The sequence below is a fragment of the Pezoporus occidentalis genome, unplaced genomic scaffold (genome assembly GCF_034315485.1).
Source record: "Pezoporus occidentalis ecotype Australia unplaced genomic scaffold, CSIRO_AGI_Poc_V1 ctg152, whole genome shotgun sequence".
Taxonomy (NCBI): Eukaryota; Metazoa; Chordata; class Aves; order Psittaciformes; family Psittacidae; genus Pezoporus; species Pezoporus occidentalis.
The window spans coordinates 387,832-408,372 of NW_026913339.1; the positions used below are offsets into that span (position 1 = coordinate 387,832).

The 20,541-nt window shown below is 38.8% G+C and overlaps 1 protein-coding gene across 1 annotated transcript in view; it reads left to right on the forward strand.

Annotated features, from left to right (window-relative positions):
• The window catches only part of METAP2 (methionyl aminopeptidase 2), a 258,513-nt gene extending 243,077 nt beyond the window's left edge, over positions 1-15,436 (forward strand). Inside the window, exons 4-12 of the mRNA XM_062611311.1 lie at positions 2,674-2,739; positions 3,081-3,183; positions 7,715-7,876; positions 9,606-9,787; positions 9,872-9,966; positions 10,048-10,144; positions 10,633-10,736; positions 13,176-13,291; positions 14,641-15,436. Coding sequence (XP_062467295.1) covers positions 2,674-2,739; positions 3,081-3,183; positions 7,715-7,876; positions 9,606-9,787; positions 9,872-9,966; positions 10,048-10,144; positions 10,633-10,736; positions 13,176-13,291; positions 14,641-14,893 — 1,178 coding nt within the window. The 3' untranslated portion in view covers positions 14,894-15,436. The remainder of the gene's footprint in view (positions 1-2,673; positions 2,740-3,080; positions 3,184-7,714; positions 7,877-9,605; positions 9,788-9,871; positions 9,967-10,047; positions 10,145-10,632; positions 10,737-13,175; positions 13,292-14,640) is intronic.
• Positions 15,437-20,541: the final 5,105 nt, after the last annotated feature.

Genomic DNA, 20,541 nt, shown 5'->3' on the forward strand with positions numbered 1-20,541 from the left:
TTTGATAGACGGTCCTCAATAGGAATGGACACTTAAGAAAATACATTTATTGTTAGTAATTTAGTTTGCTTCTTGTGAATTAGCATTTAAAGTTGGCTGAGCACCCTAAAGTGTTTCTTATTCTTCTGCTAAGAAGTCTTCTTAGTTGACTATTGCTGGAACTAGTAATTCCAGAATTTAATGAATGAGCTGTAGAATTAAAAAACAAAACAAAACCAAGAAAAAAACCCAACCAACCAAACTGTGGTGGGATTGATTTATATATGGCATCCAGTTTTATGCAGTTACTTTTACTAGAAGTATATTCTGATGCTTCATTTGTTTCGTGGTATATTTCAGGTTATGGAGTTCAAATGTAATTTATACAACGTGTGCTTTGCCATCACTGCAGCTGGAGCAATAGGTATTGAAGAGGATAGTGAAAACTTTATACCATGAAAAGAGTTCTTTGAAGTAATCAGAACAGTTATAGTTCCATCTCAGGAGAAATAACATTGTTAGTCACAGATCAAGTCATGTGCTCTTTTAACCTTTTTACAGTATTATCAATTACTATTACAGTATTAGAAAGTAGAGGAAAAAAATGTGGTGCTATGGCTGAAATAATAATCTTGCTTATTTTCCACACATTGGACTTGGATATGTTCTTAGAAAAACAGTGATATTTTTGCAGCTCCATAAAAATTCCTGGAAGTTGTTTTTTTTTTTTTATGCAACTGTCTATTCTTGCCTGTATTGGTTCTTACCACTTGCCATCTTAATTGTGTAGTTTCAGATGTGTTGCTTGAGATATGGTTCTGCGTTAGATTAAAACAATAAAATACCTACACCTCCGCACATCCCCCCCTTTATTTTTTCCTTGTTAAGCCTATAACTGAGTGGTTTCAGAGGTGAGATTGTGTATACCTTTTGAAATCTGGGAGAGATTAGGAAGGACTTTTCAGATTTCCATTGCAGTGTTAAAGCATGCTGATAGATAGCTTAATATCAGGTAAAAATGTTAAGTTATTAAACAGCTATATCAAAATGGCTAAGGTTGGGCTTCAGTTTTGCAAAGATCTGAAATTGCTGTTCTGGTGCATATTTTTTTCATTAACAGCTAAATAACCTGAAGACAAACAGGGTATTGCTAAGATGCAGTAGTTATGTTTCTGGCAGCACAGTTAGTCTGCAGCAGTCTTCAAGGACATGAAAGTGTAGGCCTGGCTAGTTTGGCTTGCGATTGGCAGATTCATGTGCAGTGGTGTATGAAAAATCCATGATAAGCAAATAGTAACAGCAATAATGTTTAAGAAATGCTATACCTCTTTTTGTGTGTGTGTGTGTTTAGGCCTAGTGTTAAGGAAAAAAAAGGCAAAATATGACTTGGTGAATGAACTGGAGTTACTTCTAACTCATTTCTTGATGAATTGTTTGAGCACAGTTGAAGGTCAAGAGAAATGTGGCAAAATTACCACATTTTAAAGAATTTTATATGCATTGCCAAGGATTTTTGGCTGCCTGTGGAATATGGATTGATGGAGGGTCTGTTAGGCTGGACTGTGTTGCAGTTACAAAGTACTTGTGATTATTTTTATTATTTTTTTTTACAATGTTTTAAATAAAGATACTTGATGTCAAAATGAGCTGTGCTGGGGCAGTGGTGAGACATTACTGAAATTTGCCCCAGCTGCAGGGTTACAGCATTCACCATGGCATAAAAATATAGATGACACTGACCATCATGGGAGGTTTAAAATCTAGTGACTGGAACAGCTGATCAGTGTTATGGTTAGGTTTTGGTTTTATACAAATGAGGAAATACAAGTGTCTGTATAAATTCATTCAAAATGGTAATGCTTTGACTGGATTCGAAAAGTTCTTTCAGTATTACTTTTTGCTTCAGATAAAAATGAATGTTGTGAGTGTAGTTGACTGGTATTTATCCATTTTGAAATTAACTTGTGTTTAGGTCCAGAAGGTTTAGTTAAATGGTATCACATTAGATAAATACTTCATTGTTTATAAAGCATTAGATGTAGCCAAATATGAAATCCACAGTGTTATTGTTAACTCCCAAATATAAGTGTTAACAATGGTGTGGATTTGTATGTAACATGGTGTGGATGATTCTTGCTGTGTTCTGTGAACGCTTCTGCTGGTGACTTCCACCTGCAGTGTTTTTGCTCAGTGCTGGTTGTGACTTTCCCTGTTATCTCCAGATAAAACTTATCCTGACCTAAGTGCTGTCATCTTTACTTGTTTGGGTTTTTTATCTTTCCAGATACATTATCTTTCCAGATAGCTAAAGCATCAGAAGATGGGTTTGAAGCAGTAGTTCCTAGTTTTTTGCTAGCTGTTGTCTAACAGTTCTTGCTCTCACCCTTCTCCAACCTCAGGCATCTTGTTGAATGGAGAAGAGAAGAATTTGAAGTAGGACTTTCTGAAAACTCTTCCCTGAGCTGCTTTTTTTTTTTTTTTTTTCCTATTTGGTGGTATGTTTAAGTCATCAGCTTTAGTACTTTCTGTTTGGTATAGGAACTGAAAATGCTAATGGCTTGGTGGCACCTCTGTCCGTTGTCTTTTCTGCTGTGAAGGTGTTTCCAAATAGTCCAGATGGTTTTGTGTTTCATTCAGAATTCTTTGGTTCTTTAAGGTTATTTTATGTTTACTTGAGAACTTTCTTTCCTGTAGATGGAGATGGTGAAGGAGATGGAGCAACAGGGAAAAAGAAGAAGAAGAAGAAAAAGAAGAAAGGACGTAGGTATCACGCACAAAATAAAGACAGAGCATGAATATTTGGTATAAGCATGTGTAAGTGCTGTTCTTGGCAGTTGAAACAAATTCTGGGGTGCAGTTTGGGTTTGTAGGTTATGTCTGGCTGAGTTCTCTTCTTACTCATATGCCTGAATGCCACCTTGAGCGTTGGCCAAATAAAAGTTAAACAAGGGTATCATGATACGATGTTGTCTTCGTAGAAGCCCAGATTCTAGGAAGGGGATCTTAAATAACTTGTGTGGTTTTAACTTTTATGTTTGAAAAAAGGTACTAGTATTTTTCAGTGTACGATGTGTAAAACTTTCTTAAATTATACTCAACAGCTAAGGTGCAGACAGATCCACCTTCTATTCCAATATGTGATCTATTTCCCAGCAACGTATTCCCAAAGGGAGAAGAATGTGAATACCCATCAACACAAGATGGGTGAGTGTTTTAAGCTTAAAAAATAAATGCTGTCATCTGGATGTGCTGAATTGTGAAACTGTTAATATACAACTAAATGGACAAAGTGAGTTACGTGCTTTTTTTTTCCTTTTTTTTTAAATAATTTTTCAACTGGATTGTTTAAGAGCTTAATGAATAGAAGTCTTCAGGCCAGAAATGTTCCCCCTTCTGTATCCTTTTAATTAAAGTATGGCCTGCATGAGCAGAATTGCCATGAAGCAGGGGATCATGAGGCTCAGGGGACCAACAAGATTTCAATAGACAGTTTGTAAGGAAAATATAGTCTGAATTAAAACTGAGAGGTTTAAAATTTATGGAGATGAGACACTGTTATGCAGCAGTTTTAGGGGCATGTAGGTGTCAACTTCTTGTTATTTTTATCAGCATTTCGGTAGAGACATGTCCGTCTCGAGCTGATAGTTAAATTTAAAAGCTTAAGTGGTATATTCTGCACATTGCTTCTCTCTATTTGTATGAATCTATAGTTACTATAACCTAAACTGCTTTTTATAATTCATACTGATGTGGGAATAATGTGCAATTTTAGTAAACTAGCAACAGCTCCTAGTGATTTACTGGATCAGAGATTTGCATCCTTATGTTTTCATGGGGTACTAGTATTTCCTTATGCTTTGTTAGGAATTGGGGTATACCAGCTTGACTGAGTTTCTGGATTTTTATTCCAACATGAAGATTTGTTGAATGTCATGCTTGGCAGGGAACCCACCAGGACATGGAATTACCTTGAATTTCATGAAAATCTAAATGAAAAAACCCGAAGTATTACCGAAAACTTCTCAGGAAATTTTGAATCTGAACTCTGAAAACATAGTATAAACCAAAAGGGGTAGTTGGACTAGATAAATATTTACATTTCTAAAAGCACTGTTTAGTTTTGTCATGTTTTTTCTAGAATCAAATTGCTTCAAAACATTTATTGGTTGATGAAAGTCAATGCCTGTTTGTCATAGCGTAAGCAACATAGTTAAGAGTCTAATATGTCCTATAAATTTTATTCAGATATTCACAGATAGTGCAGTTTCAGCTTTATGGGATTAAAATTTGGTGTTTAGGCAGCCTTTTTTTTAATTACTTCAGTTTGATCACAAGGTGTGCTTGTATTTATAAACGACTGCTTTGTTTGTATGTGCAGTATTAGCATGCTAATGAAGGATTTTCACAGGGTAGTCCTCACAGGCTGATCCAGGAGTGATTCCTTTATTAAGGCTTAAGTGTTCATGTGTGCATCCGCCATGGTCACAGGGATGTGATTTAAGCAATCCAGGAAATTAGATTATACACGTTTTAAGCATGCACATAGTTTATTAACAAATAACACACTATTTTTACATCTATTGTGTATCCAGCTATTGAAGTTTAAATGTCTTCCTCTAGGTTTGCTACTATTCATTTGAAAAGGAAAAAAAAGAAAACAGAAAAACAAACAAAGAAGAGGGGGGTGGAGGGTTAGAAACAACCAACCAACCAATCCACCTCTTCTAGTAGGACTGAAGTGGGACACCTTTTCTGTGCGAAGAGTCTTCTGGCATGGAAGAATGTACTCTAAGGAACCTGAAATAGTTTCTTTATATAATTTGCTTAAGCAAATATATGCCTGGTTTTCTTCCTAATTTAAATATTTAAATCTTACGATGCTATTTTAGCATTTCCTAGCATAAGTAGCTACTTAAATTAGTAGCTGATCTGAATGCCAGGATTCTTCCTATTCCGAATAATAGTTTCATTTGGCGTATCGGTGAAGTGTTTTTGTGCTGCTGCTTATGTATGCTGAGGTCAGTAGGGTTTTGTCTTTATTTTGTTTTTAAAGAGTTTCACTTCTATTCTTAACTCTTGATGTCACATGCTTTCTAATGTTGGCTGTTATCAACGTAAAATTGTGTATTTTGTGCAGGAAGTTGAATTTGAAGTGGGTATAATTCCATTTTCAGGGCAAAAAATAGCAGAGAATCAATTCTTTGATAAAAACCAGACTAACAGGTTTGGTATTTTTATATCTCAGTTATTTGGTTTTGTTGGAAGGCTTGCATTTTTTGTTGAAGACACTTGAATTTGAGATGATGTGATGAGAAGGGTGGAGAAGCTATAGGCAATATTTTATGATATGCCGATTTTGTTAAAGTGGGATTAAGGAATTCTTGTCACTGCCTGCTTGTTTCTGCCCATGTGCTGTTATCTGATTTATATCTGAAATAATCTGGGGATTTGTTTTCTGGAATTCTTGTGTTTGATCACTAAAATCTGGTTTACAGCACAATCCTAAAAAGGTTTGTTCTAATGAAAACTGGGGGCTGTGGACTGGACTGAAAAGATGGGAATAAATGGCTTGGAGGAAGACATGAACTTCTTAAGCTGGTATGCGGTAGCCAGCATATTAGTTAAAATATATTCTTGGGAAGGCTTGTTAGCTCTTGCACCTGTGCGAGGACATGATGTTTGGTGAGACATTTATCTCATCTATTGTTTTCTTTCACGTCCTGCAGTGCTTAGGCCTCAGCAGGAGTTTCCGTCACCTCCTTTCGTGAGCACCAGGGTGGCAGTGGTGCTGCTTTGGCAGCAAAGTGCTTTGGGTCTGATGCAGTATTTTTAAGTGTAGAGGTTATTTTGTCCCCCAGTTGTCTTGCATGGAGTGACTATATGCTGAAATACAGAAGTATAGAGTGAGGATGGCTTCCTGCCAGTTTGCTGGAGTTCGCACTTAAGACTGTGACTGATGGCAGAGCAGCTGCCCAGACTCTGTCAGCAGCTCTTGTTACCAGAGGGTGTTCCTTGCTGGAATCCAGAACAGTCTGAAAGGATCCTCGAGTCTCTTCCCCCGCTGTTTCTCTGCAGTACACCTTTTCCATCTTCTTGTGCCATGACTGCTGTGCTGGCAGTAATCCAGTTTCCAAGTGCAGGAAAACACTCAGGTATTGTAACCTGCTATTTTTTTGGTGGAATTTTCCAGTGTTAAGGCATATTCTAAGAGTAGCATGTGTGATGCTTGCTATTGGAGCAAGAAAACTGCTCGGGAAAGTAAGTGTGGGATTTCTCCTTTGCACTGGTGTTGCTTTATCTAAAAAGAAGCTGGAAATTCAAGGGAAACAAGCAAAAGGGTCTCAAGATATTTGGTTCCTCTGGTCATCCTGAGAAAAAAATTTATAGAATAGCCTGTTATCCTCCTTTGTCTTTTCAGATCTGCTTTAGGGTTGCAGGCCTCTATTTAAATACTTCAAAATGCAGCAGAATTGCAGGGCATAGTCTCTTGGCTCACTCATACCTGGTTTTGGCTGTGAAGGAAACTCTTTGAGTTGAGCCAAATTATGTATCTATGAAACAGGTAAGTAGCTCACCTCTGGATTTGAAAAAGTAATCCTTTAACTCTGCATTCTCAGTTGTTTGCTTAGAATCAGCTCACATAAAGGTGAAAATTTCTGAATGTGCAGACTTTAGCATAGTTCATCATCTTTGGTTCATCTTGTCCATCATCCCTTTCCTTTTGTGATCTGCCTGCCAGGATGTACAGCCATGTATTGTTCTTAGTAGTATTTGTCCTGCAGAGCATGTGTGGCGTTCTTAGAGATGCTAAGTGTAGGGTTTTTTCCATTGTTACGGGGCTTCAGCTTCACCATTTAAAGGGTATCTCTAAGAGTAGTCTTTTAAGTTCTGACAGTTGCTGGAGTGCTTGAATTAGTTTTTTGTTTGTTTTCTTGGAACCTTAGTTGTATGGGTTCTTGCACAGTAATAAGAAAAGGAAAATATACTCAAAACTGGTGTTGTATTCAGTGTTGTATCTTCCAAGGAACCAAAATGAGTGATACCGTCCTGGAACAAATGTTAATTCACCATCCAGCAAATTTAGAAAGTAACTTCCTGGCATGTCATAGTTACTATCCACTGAGTTAGCTGTTATTACTTAAGTAACTCTGAGGATGAGTCAAAGTAATACTAGAACTGCGAGATCTTAAATTGTAAAGGAGCTTGTTGTGTCTCGTGTCAGTGACAATTTCTGGGCCAAGCAGCTACTCTGCAGTGCTGAGGTTCTTCTCCATACAGGAGGAGCACTGTCTGTATGAGTAAGGCTGTGCAAAAACATATGTTTTTTTGCATGAGCAGAGCATGTTGCAGTGATTTGCTGTGCTAAACTAAAGGTAGGATTGCAGGCACTGAAAAGTATGCTGCTTCTCTGGGCTTTTGGGAGGGTTGGGAGGTAAGACTTTTGAAAACATAAAGGGAATAATATAGTTCATGGTCTAATCGAGTTTAATTTCTAGGTATACATGATTTATTTTTATTTTTCTGCAGTGTTTTTCACAGGTCTCAGTCTGTGGTAGATTATTTTCCCCTTCTTTTACAGGCTTTCCTTATTCTGAAAGTTTTCTAAATAAGGATCTTTTCTGTTGCACAGGGGGATGTAGACCTGACTGGTTAATAAGCACTGCAGGCTTTAGACAGAAGTTGTAATGACTACTGTGATTACGGTAACTTTTCATGACACACTTTTATTTTGAAGGCGAACTGCTGCTTGGAGAATAACTAGTGAAGAAAAGAAAGCTCTAGACCAAGCCAGCGAGGAAATCTGGAATGATTTTCGGGAGGCTGCGGAGGCACACAGACAAGTGAGGAAATATGTTATGAGCTGGATAAAACCTGGAATGACAATGATAGAAATCTGGTGAGGACGCAGATCTTCTCAAAGACCTCTGCTGTAGATTTTGCTTCGTTTCCAGAGGGGGAGGGGTTTGGTGTCAATTTTGTGTGCTTAATTCATTGTGTCACAAGTGTTGGATATTTCTGTCTGAAACACCCAACCAGTATCACCAATAATTTCCTTAAAGTTTCCTCTTACAACATATTCTTAGCTTTACAGGGCCTGGGATCATACTGAATTTCAAACTAAGCTTTTAGTTATGCTCACTCATTTTGAGCATATGCTTGATCTGTAATGCTCAGTGCCTTGGCTACTCTTGCACACTCTGCAGTCCTTAGAGAAGTAGCAATAGCACTAGTAAACATCCTGGCTCTTACCAGAATTGTCAGGACAGTGCTCTGTGGATGGGTGATGCAGGTGCAGTCTGTCCCTAGGGGTGGGCAAAGAGACATAAAAATGGTATGGCTGTGTACTCCATCTGGGACGGGAAGATTTTGTCTATATTTAGTCTTCACTAACTGATGTTTCTGGAGAAATGCAATGTTTCTTTGTGTTATCTTCAGTTAATGAGAAATAGCTGAGCAAATGGATTAAAATAAACATGAGTTAAGGTAAAGCTTAAAGAAATAATTAACCTGGGCTGATTCTCTTGATTCTTCCAACTATTCTTTTACATCCTTTAGTTTGTCTAGAGTAAATGTCTACTGTCCAAGTACTGCACTGGTCCAGGACAGTTTAGCTTCCAAAATCAGGTGTTTTCAGCCTGATATCACTGAGGCCTGTGCAGACCAGATTTAGGATCGTAAGAGAGCTGATTCCCAAGGTAGCTGTGTGAGGATAATGAAAAGAAGTAATATACCGTCAGGGAAAGTGGAAGAAAGACAGCTGCCTTAATAATCACTAGTCTAGCTGAAACAAGCCTGTCATACTGAATTATACAGTTTGACTGTTACAGTTATAAGCAATAATTTTCTCAAAACATGACTTTGCTTTGTAAAGTATCTCAGGCTATGGATACTTGCCTATTAAAATACATTCTCTTCTTATCCCAGATTGCTCTGAGTCAACAGCTTTTTTAAATAAAACCAGAGTGTGGTGCACTAATGTGAGCTGCAGTTTACAGCATTCACTGCCACTATGGGAGTGCGCACCAGTGGGCATGGATCTGTAGCTTGCCAGTAGCTAACAGCTTGAGAGTAGACAAAAATCAAGAGCAAAACCTAATCTGATAAGGTTTTATTTTATCATGGTTATCACTTGAATTAAAAACAAACAGAAATGTAAAACAAAAAAAATTACTGTCCTCCTTTAATTGAATTTTTTTTTAATAGAGAGAGGTGTATACTATTGCCTTTCCTCCTCCCTTAAATCCCTGTAATTGTAAAGAATTCATTTAATTTCCCTAAACTTCAGTTGTATAACCTCTGCTGCTCGGGAAGAATGGATTAAATGTAGCTTGTAGAGGATGGATATTTTAAATTTAGAGTAAAAACACTGGTGAAGTACTTAGTGTTGCTCAAGAAGAGGTAGAAGAAACAGCACAAAGAACTGAAGATTGTTGTGTTGTATTTATCTCCTAAAGTCTAGGTCTCCTCTTAGTTACCATACAAGTAGTTTAAGATTTCACATTAAAACATTCGCTTGCGTATTTTTCTGAGGGTTTGTTCTTGCATTGATTTATGTGACATCATCGTAAGAAATATTAATTCAACTGTTGTTTTTTTTTTTTCCTTTTCCCTCTCCTGCCTTTTAGTGAAAAACTAGAAGACTGCTCGCGTAAGCTGATAAAGGAAAATGGTTTAAATGCAGGGCTTGCATTTCCTACTGGATGCTCTCTGAATAATTGCGCTGCCCACTACACTCCCAATGCTGGCGACCCAACAGTCCTGCAGTATGATGATATTTGCAAAATAGATTTTGGAACCCATATTAGTGGTTAGTTTTCATTTATGAATTAAAACTATGAGAATATTCTTCAGCGCAAAGGCTGTGACGCTAATTAACTTCTGCTTGTTTCAGGTCGTATTATTGACTGTGCCTTTACAGTCACATTCAATCCAAAATATGACAGACTATTAGAAGCTGTAAAGGATGCCACAAATACTGGAATAAAGGTATGAGCATTATGCAACTCATTTGCCAAGTCTTTTACAGTAAACTCTGCATTTATATTTATATTTGCACTTCATTTTCAGTGTGCTGGAATAGATGTACGCCTCTGTGATGTGGGGGAGGCCATACAAGAAGTTATGGAGTCTTATGAGGTTGAAATTGATGGCAAAACATACCAAGGCAAGTTCTTTTCTGTATATATGGATAGTTGTTCTTAGAGTATGTGTATATGTACAAATTGGAAAGACCTCTATAGAAGTAGAGTATGTGTCTTGCATAAATACGTGTTTCTGGTGGGCTTTAAGTATTCCTTTGAAATATTCTTGGCTTATCCTTCCAAGTATTTTATATTCAACAATAAGATGATGGCTAAACAACTGTTTTAAAATGTACAAATAATCTGATAGCTGCTGCTTGGTTTTATTAATGAACTTTTTGCTACTGTTGGAGTTGCTAGTCCTAAATAACGAGGTTTTGATACAGCATACAAAACTAATTTGTGTCTTGGCTGGAATTTGTACAGGATGCATGGATAGTTTTGTGTTTAGCTCCTCTGCAGTATAATGAGTCACTAGTGTACATTCAGTATGGGCTGACAAACCAAATTGCCTTGAAAGTTTAAGCATTTGTTAGGAAATTTCCAGTAATATTGATGTTTTCTTCAAAAGTGAAACCGATTAGGAATTTGAATGGACACTCAATTGGGCCATATAGGATACATGCTGGAAAAACGGTGCCCATTGTGAAAGGAGGAGAAGCCACAAGAATGGAGGTAAATGGAGTTCTTAAATCTTTAAATTTCCCCAGCTGTCACTGAATATTTACCGTGCACTCCTTTAATGTGTAGTATTCGTGATCCTAGTGGATAATAGCAGCAGAGGAAAAACTTTGCTGTACCTTAGTGTTCTTTTCAGAGGAGTGATCACTCTTACTGTGAGTAGCTTCTCCATTTAGCCCTGGAGTGCTTTGGTATCTAGAGCTTTCTAAAATTGAAGCATTGGAAGTCTGCTATTTAAAAAACAAACCACCAAATAACAAATAAACTGTTGAAATTAAAATGGCCTTAGTGATGCTTAAACTCTTGCATATTTATTTCTCAGTGTGTATACGTTTCTTAAATGCATCATTGGACTGTTGCACTTTGGAACACGGAAAAGGACAGGAACTCAGATTTTGGGGTAGCCTGAGGGACATTTTTCCTGAAAGGTGTTTCAACTTGCCAGTCATTCACACTTACCTTGTTTGGTCACTCTGTAATTAAAATAACCCAACAACCAAACACCACCACCACCACCATCTGCTCCCCAAACCCAAAACAATCTTCTCTTGCTCAGGTAATTCTTGAGAAGTATCTCTGTAGTGTAGTAGCTTTGGATGACTTTTTGCAAGTACGATTAGATGTAATATCTATCTTGAAAAGCTTCCAGTGCAATTTTTCTTTGCAGATACAAGATAATTAAGCATATTTGTAGTTAACGTGAGAGGCTAGGTGAAAGATGTTGGGGATAGCATTTTGGAGCAGGGGAAGAGAAATCACTGTACATGATGTGACAAACTGCCAATCGGAGTGTTAAAATATGTAATGTGAGATTTAGCCACCATTTTGCTGTAAGCTTGTGTTCTAACAAGATAAGAAAGGCCAATTTAAAAGATTGGTAATGAGATAAGAGGCTTTTAATTTCCTTCTGAGCCTGATCACTGATCAGCAGTAAGCCTATCAGAGTAACTTAGACTTGTAAGAGCTGAATAGGGATAGGTGTGGTCTGGACAGGACTGTTTCTTGAGGTAGGCTTATTCTCATCACACAGAACTTGATCATAATTGTTGGTCACCTTAATGATGTGAGCAAAAAGACAAAAGTTTTCATCATCCTCTTACCCATAGGAGTGTGCAGTGGGATTAAGGAGTATTGGAAGGTAGAAAAAGCTTGTGTGCCCTTCTTGTTTCAGCTTAGTGAATGGTTAGGTCTTGTGTATCATCCATCATCAGTATACTAGTACAAAAGTTGTGTTCTCTAAGCAAATCATATTTAAAGATTTCAGAGCTTTGATTTTGTTTTGATTGAATATCCAGACACTGGGGAGAAGAACTTGTTTAGTTCCTTCAGCTTCTGTAGGTTACTTGGGACATGATCCTGCATCATTAAAGACATTGAGGTTTGCCAGTGAAGAACATGGAGCATAGCCAAGCTCTTACTGTGCTGTGCTAATTATAGTATCAAACTGCAATCCACTGAGTGTTTTGTGACTGAGAGAAGTACAGTCTCTGATGATTCTTATTCTGAAAAAGTGGGTGTAAAGTGCAATTATTACTTTTTTTTTTGTGGCATTGTGGGGGGTGGCTTTGCATTTTGTCTTTTTAAAATTAAATCGGCTGAATGTTCAGGGGAATCTTTAGGAGTTTTTTCTTGAGTTTGAAGCCAGCATTACTGCTTTTCACATGGCTTCTTCTTTTTGGGTTGTGACTTTCAAAATAGCTTAGTAAACTGAAAAATCCAACTCCTGCTGCCTGTTAATGTTTGATGCTCTAAGTCCTTCTCACAGTCCTGCCATTAAAGTTATGTGAATACACTTAGCAGAAATGAGTTTATATAATGGCTTTTTGGCATGATCTTGGCTAGAATTTTGGTAATGCCCTTGTAGATATACTCACCTTCATTTCTTGGAGAAATTAATCTTGTGGAGTGGAAGTGAGCAGGTTAAGGGTTTATGCTAGCAGCTGTAACCAGAAAATTCTTGCAGAAATTGGGCAGAAAGTTCTTCAGTGCCGTAAGTCTCTGTAATCAACATCTGTTTGCTGTGACTAAACTATACATTTCCTAGGACTTCTACGTGAATAGCAAAGGAAGGTTACTTCCAGTTAGCAAATACTTTGCAGCAGACTGTAGTTTCCTGGCTATGTTAGATGTATTGTGTTTAACAATGTTTTAACTGCAGTGCCTTTAAGAAACTGTGACTAGAAATGTGATTATATGTATGCCTTAAAATGGATAAAGTGATACTAACATAAACAGCTGAGATTTGGAGATGTCTGCAGCCTCACTGTGTGAGATCTCCATATTGAATTTTTCTCTACATTGGTTTGGTGATTGTTCATATTCACTGACTTATTCAGAAGCTGTTATACTGGTATTGTTGTATCAGAATGGCCCACTATTACTTATTTTCATACTGCAGTGTGTTACCTGTTGTTGTTTTTTTTTCTCTCCTAGGAAGGTGAAGTATATGCTATAGAAACCTTTGGTAGCACAGGAAAAGGCATTGTTCATGATGATATGGAGTGTTCTCATTATATGAAGAACTTTGATGTTGGGCATGTGCCAATAAGGTTGGATTTTTTTGCTATATTCTACTAGAGTGACCCCTTAGGGGTCAAATTTGATAAAATGCAGGTTCTTCACTGATTAATAAGGCTGTCAGAGCACTCAAAGGGTGATGTTAGCAATGTTCTTACTATGAAATACAGAATCATAGAATGGTTTGGGTTGGAAAGGACCTTAAGATCATCTAGTTCCAGTTCTGCTGCCATGGGCATGGGTGCTTCATACTAGACCATGTTATCCAAGGCTCTCTCCAGCCTGGCCTTGAACACTGCCAGGGATGAAGGATTTACCACTTCTTTGGGCAGCCTCTTCCAGTGCCTCACCACCCTCACAGTAAAGAACTTCTTCCTTATATCTAACCTGAACTTCCCCTGTTTTAGTTTGAACCCATTCCCCCTTGTCCTATCACTACAGTCCTTGATGAAAAGTCCCTCTCTGGCATCCTTGTGAGCCCCTTTGTGCTCTAACTGGAATAATTCCATATTGTTACAGATTTACAAAGAACCTGGAAATTACGAAAATATGTTATGCCCTCAGAAATGTAGATTGTTTTTAATAATCTTCCCATCATTGGTAATTTTTATGAATAATAATATATAGGTAATGTTTGTATATTAGTCTATATATTAAATGTATAGATTTTTAAATCAACATCTGTATCATGATTGTGTGCCACAACCTTTTGTCTTAGTGCTGGTCCCAGAATATGTCAGGCTGTTCATGTCACCCGTTTTGTTTGTAAGGATTTTTTTTTTTTTTGTGGGTTTTAAGTTCTTGGTTTAGTGCATTGCTGCTTATGTTTGGAAATAAGTTTACTTCTTAGCAGATGTCTAAATTGCTGATCTTTATTACTATATATTGCAAGAAGCATAAATAAAAAGCTTAGTGAGTATTTGACTTCAGCAGTAAACAGTCAGTGTTCTCAATCACAGGTTTATGCCTAAATCAGTTCAGATTAAGTGCTCTGTATCAGGAAGAATTCTGGTTTTCTTTATGAAATTAATAGTCCTTTTATTATGTAAGAGAATAATTCCTGTCACTACATTTAGTTTTGCTTGTGTAGCTAGGTGCAGATATGTTCACATTTACCTTCCCCTTTTTGTAATGGATGGCCAAGGTGTTTGGCAGCATTCAGGTTTGTTTTGAAGGGTATCTTTTTCAGGAGGAAAATGCACTTTCTTTTGTGAATGGAACACCTGATAGGTATATACAGATATCCCATGACTGGGCATTCTTAAAATACCTTGAAATCTAACCCTTTTCTTAATTGGTGCATTCTGTTTCTGCAGAGAATGCTTACTGGTGATAGCTCTCCCTTCTCAAACATGTTCTTCTCTTTTTTTTCTTTTTTCAGGCTTCCAAGAGCAAAACACTTGCTAAACGTTATCAATGAAAACTTTGGTACTCTTGCCTTCTGCCGCAGATGGCTTGACCGTCTGGGGGAGAGTAAATACCTAATGGCGTTGAAGAACCTGTGCGACTTGGGAATAGTGGATCCATATCCTCCCCTGTGTGACATCAAAGGCTCCTACACAGCACAGTTTGAGCATACTATACTGCTGCGCCCAACGTGCAAGGAGGTTGTCAGCAGAGGAGATGACTACTAACCTCAAAGCCACCTCAGCACCTTTATACTCTAGGCTTTGTTGGAACATACTATACCAGAATTAATTCGCAACATATTGTCTGTTTTAACAGTGGACTGATGTAATACTTTCCGTATTTGGAAAGGAAGGAATTTAATCAAAGGCAAGTCTTCTAATGTAACTAACCAAGGAAAAAGCTTTCAGGCCTTTAGAAACATTTCAAAAGTTACTTATTTTTTCTGTTCAGGGAAACATGTGCTATAAGGTTCAGTTTTTAGTTTGGAATGAGTTATAAATTTTGTTTTGAACATTTATGAGAAAAGATGCTTTTCAAATATTTATATTACCATATTCCTACTTGAATGCTTTGAATGACTACACCTGATTTCTGCGCCCAAGTCCTCTATGATATTGCCTTTTAAACTTCCTGGAATACGTTTTGTAAAAAATAAAGACAAATTTTCAGATCTAAAAAAAATATATATATACTTTTTAGAAGTCTGGTTATGATTCTGGTCAGGAGTCTGCTGGGAAACTGCTCTATTAAATATTTTACAAACTTGATTTGCCATGTCTTGTCTTGATACAGGACCTGTCTTACCCTAAGTATGAAACTTTGCCTTTCAGTGCTTGTTTAAACAGTTTGTCAGTGCTGGGATACAGGGCAAGAAGTTGTCAGCTCTTTGCTGAGCAGAATGTGGCAACATCAGTAGAGATGGGTGGTACGATCTGGTTTTGAATGTGCCAGTGTTCGGTTTAGACGTCATCTGTGTTAGAACATGTAAAACGTATCTGGTGGTCTCTGTTGCTGCTACCAGCAACAGGCAGCTTTGGGCTGCTCAGTGTGAGTATTTGTCTCTATCCCTACTTACTCTTTGCTGTTGATATGCCATGATATGCATGGAGTGAAATTTTCCTCCATGTGATTCCCAGCTCCTTAAAGTTCACGTTCAACTGGACAAGTTGTGGGGACAAGGAAAACGTTATTTTGGAGTGTTAAGTTGTTCCGTAGGCAAACTAACCTGGAGTATCTGATGTGTTCTTGGTGTTAAAGGTCATTCATTATCTGCCTTCCTGTTGCAGTGAACCTGACTGTTGAATCTCATTTGTTAAAGGTAAATTGAATCCCATGGCTCTTCGGGCCTGTTTGCGGTATGGTTTCCTTTGCTGTATATTTACCTCATGACTTACATATTAACATTTTACATAGTTATTAGTAACAAAAATGACAGCTTCTTCAGTAGGACAGCAACAGTGCCTTAAATGTAACTGTTTAGGAAACAGAGACACTTCACCTGCTCCTCTATAGTGACAGCTTGTTTTTATTTATAGGGGAGTTCATATTAATTTAGAAATGTCAATTCTTGCCCTCTCTGTCTTTGCATAAAAGCTGCCTTTTTGTCATTTAAAACCCAGGTATGTGAGCCCCGCATTTTAGAGGGGAGCAGTGTCATGTACTGCTTGCAGTTTTAAAATAAGAGACGGGTGGTTTTGTTCCTCTGATTGTAAGTATTGTTTAAAATAAGTACTGCTTAAACTTGTAGAAATGGCTGAAATGGGATACTGGAACGTATTTCTGTTGCTGTTTGGGAGTCTTGGCATCCCAGCAATGTATTTTCAGTAATGTATGCAGCTGTGTGGGTATATGTGTCTTGGCTTCCAAACAAACAGTAGCTGGTGTATACACTTCTACATGGCAGAGTGAAAACTGGCACTTGAAGTGGATGTGTGGTGTAGACAGTTGCTGGGTACATCAGCTGCTGCTGTTTTTATTGATGCAAACAGGACTGTACTGCTGATGCACTTTTGGACTTGATAGGAACAGATTCTGGCAGAACGGATGGCTTCCCACTCATTGCTTGTTTTTGTAACAAGCCTGGTTGTGACAAGTTCTGCTAGAGACAAGTAACGAATACCTGCTTCCGTTCTTAGCCCCTCATCTGCTAGTCCCAGACTTTTCTCTCTAAAGAGATGGTCATCTAGCAGCTCAGTAGTGCTTGATGCTGTTCCTACAGTTTAAGGCTTTTTAATCTTCACTGATAGGTTACTTCAAGAGCTATCAGTATTACAGATCTGTATTACAGATTACAGTTTATTTTCCTTTGTTTGTCATTTACCTGAACATAATGGGAGGATCCAGGCTGGCAGAGCTGCTTTGGACTATGCACTATTCTTTTAACTTCTTACTGACTGTTTACTAATTCCCCGTGGAAGTTGATAATCACACATAACAAGTTGCAGAGGAAATGCCTCAGAAAAATACTTGCAGAACATGATGTTTATTTGTTGTCATTAGATTCAGTTGGATTTGTTTGGATACAGCTTCCTGTGCTGCTTGCTGACTGTCCTGCAACTACACCTGTTAGTATAGAAGGCAAGCCCCATGTCTGCCTATGCATTGAAAAAATAAAAAATCCAGTTTGTCAGAGACTTTTGATCCAGATATTAAAATCTGTTGTCTTCAGATACCCAGAAGTTGGAGATACCTTGTTTCTTGACTATGTGCAGCACCAGAAATGGTAAGTTTTTGTAGAGTATGTTTATTAGAGGTGCCAGAGAGCTCAGAACTGACTTTGCAGGGTTTTTTCTTCATGCAGACCTTGGGAGATGCCTGTTGTTTGAGAACAGAGAACAGACAGCTTGACCTTGTGTGATCTGTCCTTTAAATGAAGGTATGGCCAAAGACTTTCCTAACCAGGAGACTAATTTTAGATTTGACACATTGCTTCTCGTTTTATTTGGGTTGGGTTTTTTGTGGTTTTTGATCACCTGCTTAGGTCTTCAACCTGAGTAAGTCTTCATTTCATAGAGCCTTGTATATATGTCTGTAAATAGCAAAGCTAGGTTGTCATGTGTTGCACTGGTCAGCAGCCCTTCGTGCACACTGTGCGGGCAGCAGGCACTGCCAGCTTGAAGTAGTCTTCACCAGTGGTTGAAAAGTTTCAAGCCTGCCGTCCTCCACCTGTGTGAAACAAGCAGGTTGGGGCCAGAAAGCAAGCAAAGTGAATGTGACTTTGTCTCAGTGTTTAGGTGACAGCCTCGAGCTGTTGACAAAAAAGCAGCTGCCTGCTGCAAAGGGTGAGCACTGGAGCTGCCCTGGTGCTTTTTCTTGAAAGTGTGCCTCTTGGCTGAGCTGGGCCTGGGATCACTCTGTGTTGTGGCCCATGTCAGATGGCTCTTACAGTATGGAACAGGGAAAATGGGGCTGGTGGGTACAAATAGCACCCATGAGGTGGGAGTCTTGCACAGAGGGACGGGTTTGGTTGTCTTTGTCTCTCAACACTCCTGCAGCTTGGGTACTTCATAGAAAACAAATCTGTTCAAACTGCAGGAGCCTTCCATCTAAAAGCCAGATTCTACTGATTTTACTTGAACTGAGGAGGTATCAATATTCAGAATCATTAAGTCTCCTATATATAAAAGTTACTTTTGTGCTTGTGTGTTGATGGTAGGTTTCCTTGGAGCTACGTGCCTAAGTTTTGGCTTAAAACTCAAGTGTGTCAGAATGGTTTGTGTTAGAAAGGGCCTTAAAGATCACTTACTTCCAACCCCCCTGCCATGGGCAGGGACACCTTCCTCTTAGACCAGGCTGCTCCAAGCCCTGTCCAACCTGCCCTTGCACATTGCCAGGGATGGGGCAGCCAGAGCTTATCTGGGCAACCTGTGCCAGTGTCTCACCACCCTCGTAGTGAAGAATATCTAATCTAACCCTACCCTCTTTCAGTTTAAAACCATTCTGCCTTGTCCTATCACTACATGCCCTTGAAAAAAGTCCCTCCCGCCTTACAAGATCAGGGTTCTCACTTTCTAGTGGCAGATTGTATTAAAAATTGAAATAAACTTGGCACTAGGTAGCACCTGTAAGATGTATTCCATGGGTCATGCTCTTCTTCTTCACACTGAAACATTTCAGACTCTTGAAATAATGAACCACTTCTAGCACCTGGCTACTTCAAAGTTGCTGTCAGCCACTTGGCTTGCAAGGGCACAGGTATTTTCAAGGTGAGTAGCTATGAGTCCTTAAAGGTGGAAACAGGGGATCTAGGGAAGGAAGTAAAGTTACTGTTACAGTGAGAACTGCTGTTTCCTCCAGCTTCATTGTGTCATATTGCCTTCAGTATATCAAAGGAATATCCATATTATGTAATGGTACAGCACCAGAGTAAAGGTGGGATCATGGAAACTTGTGATGTGTAAACATGACTGTAACTTGTTAGTTTCATTTTTACAGGTGCTCTTTGGAGAAAAGGAACTTTGCTAGGTTCCACTTATTTAATATATGTATATTTATTTTCTATGGCAAGACAGGTGTTAGGCTTTTTATAGTTAATCATTTGCTAGGATTTTGCACTTCCATGGAATGTTGAGTACCAACAAATTGGAACACCAATCAGCTGGCCATAAACAAAGGCAGGCAGTGTGTTTTCTGAAGTCATTCACAAAATAATGTGTTTGCCAAATGGTTTATGAAGGTGTGTTTGGAGAGAAAGGCCATGTAACTTGAAAAAAAGCATAGCAGGCTTTAAAGCAGGATGTTATTTTTATATGAATTATATAGAGAATGTTGTTTTTTTTTCCTGCAAGGATTCAGAGGCAGTTCTGTTTTCATTATTTTGAATGTTTTGAGTAACTTTTAAAGTAAAAGAAAAAATAATTAGGTACCTGTGTTATGATGGCCACCCAAGTCTTAGAACTAAGGTTGAAGGTCATCTAGATTTTAGCTTTGCTTCACTTTTATACTGGTGCTACAAAGCTACAGTGCTCAATAAACCCCAAAACTGCATAGGCTGGTCAGCAGTTAAGAGTAAGCCTTTTGCCCAGTCGTTTTTGAGCATTAGATGTATGCTGCTCCAGCTTTTGAAATTACTATTTTTCTTTTCTCAGTAAGGCCAAATCTCTGAATCCCTTAAACTGTGGAAAGAGCTGCATAGAAGCCTTATTTCCCATTAGATAAAAGTGAAGGCACACAATCCCACTGCGTGCTGTCTGAATGCACTTACCTGTTACCACCTGGAAAGAGAAAACAGTTATTTTTTTGGTTTAAGAAGGTGCTGTGTGATGTGTCAGTTTGGAAGTTTGCAGCTGACACAAACCTAGGCAGCGTCTGATTCACCGGTGCCTCTTGCTGCCACCCAAGGGAGCAGGACAGGCTGAGAAATGGGCCACCAGGAATCTCATGCAGCTCAACAAAGGGAAGCTCCACATCCTGCGCCTGAGCAGGAATAACCCCGGGCGCCTGCACAGGCTGGGAAGCAGATCCCCATAGAAGGGCCTGGGGTACAACCTCCCATGAGCCAGCAACACTGCATTGGGCAGAGTATCCCAGGTCAAGGGAGGTGAGCCCTTCTCTCTCCTCAGCCCTGGTGAGACACAGGCTTGCTGGGATGAGGTAACCAAAGGGCTAGGAAGATGGTGAACAGGCCTGGAGCACCTGGCCTGTGAGGAGAGGCCGAGCGAAGTGGTAGCGTTCAGCCTGGAGAGGGGAAGTTCAGGGCAGATTTTAACCTTGTATTTATACACCTGATGGGAGGAGTAAAGAAGACTGAGCCAGGTGCCCATGTCAGGACAAGAGGAAACTGTCACAAACTGAAACACAGGAGGTTCTTTCCATTCAGGCAGAAGAAACTGGTTTTACTGTGAGGATGGTCTAGCAGTGACACAGGCTGTTA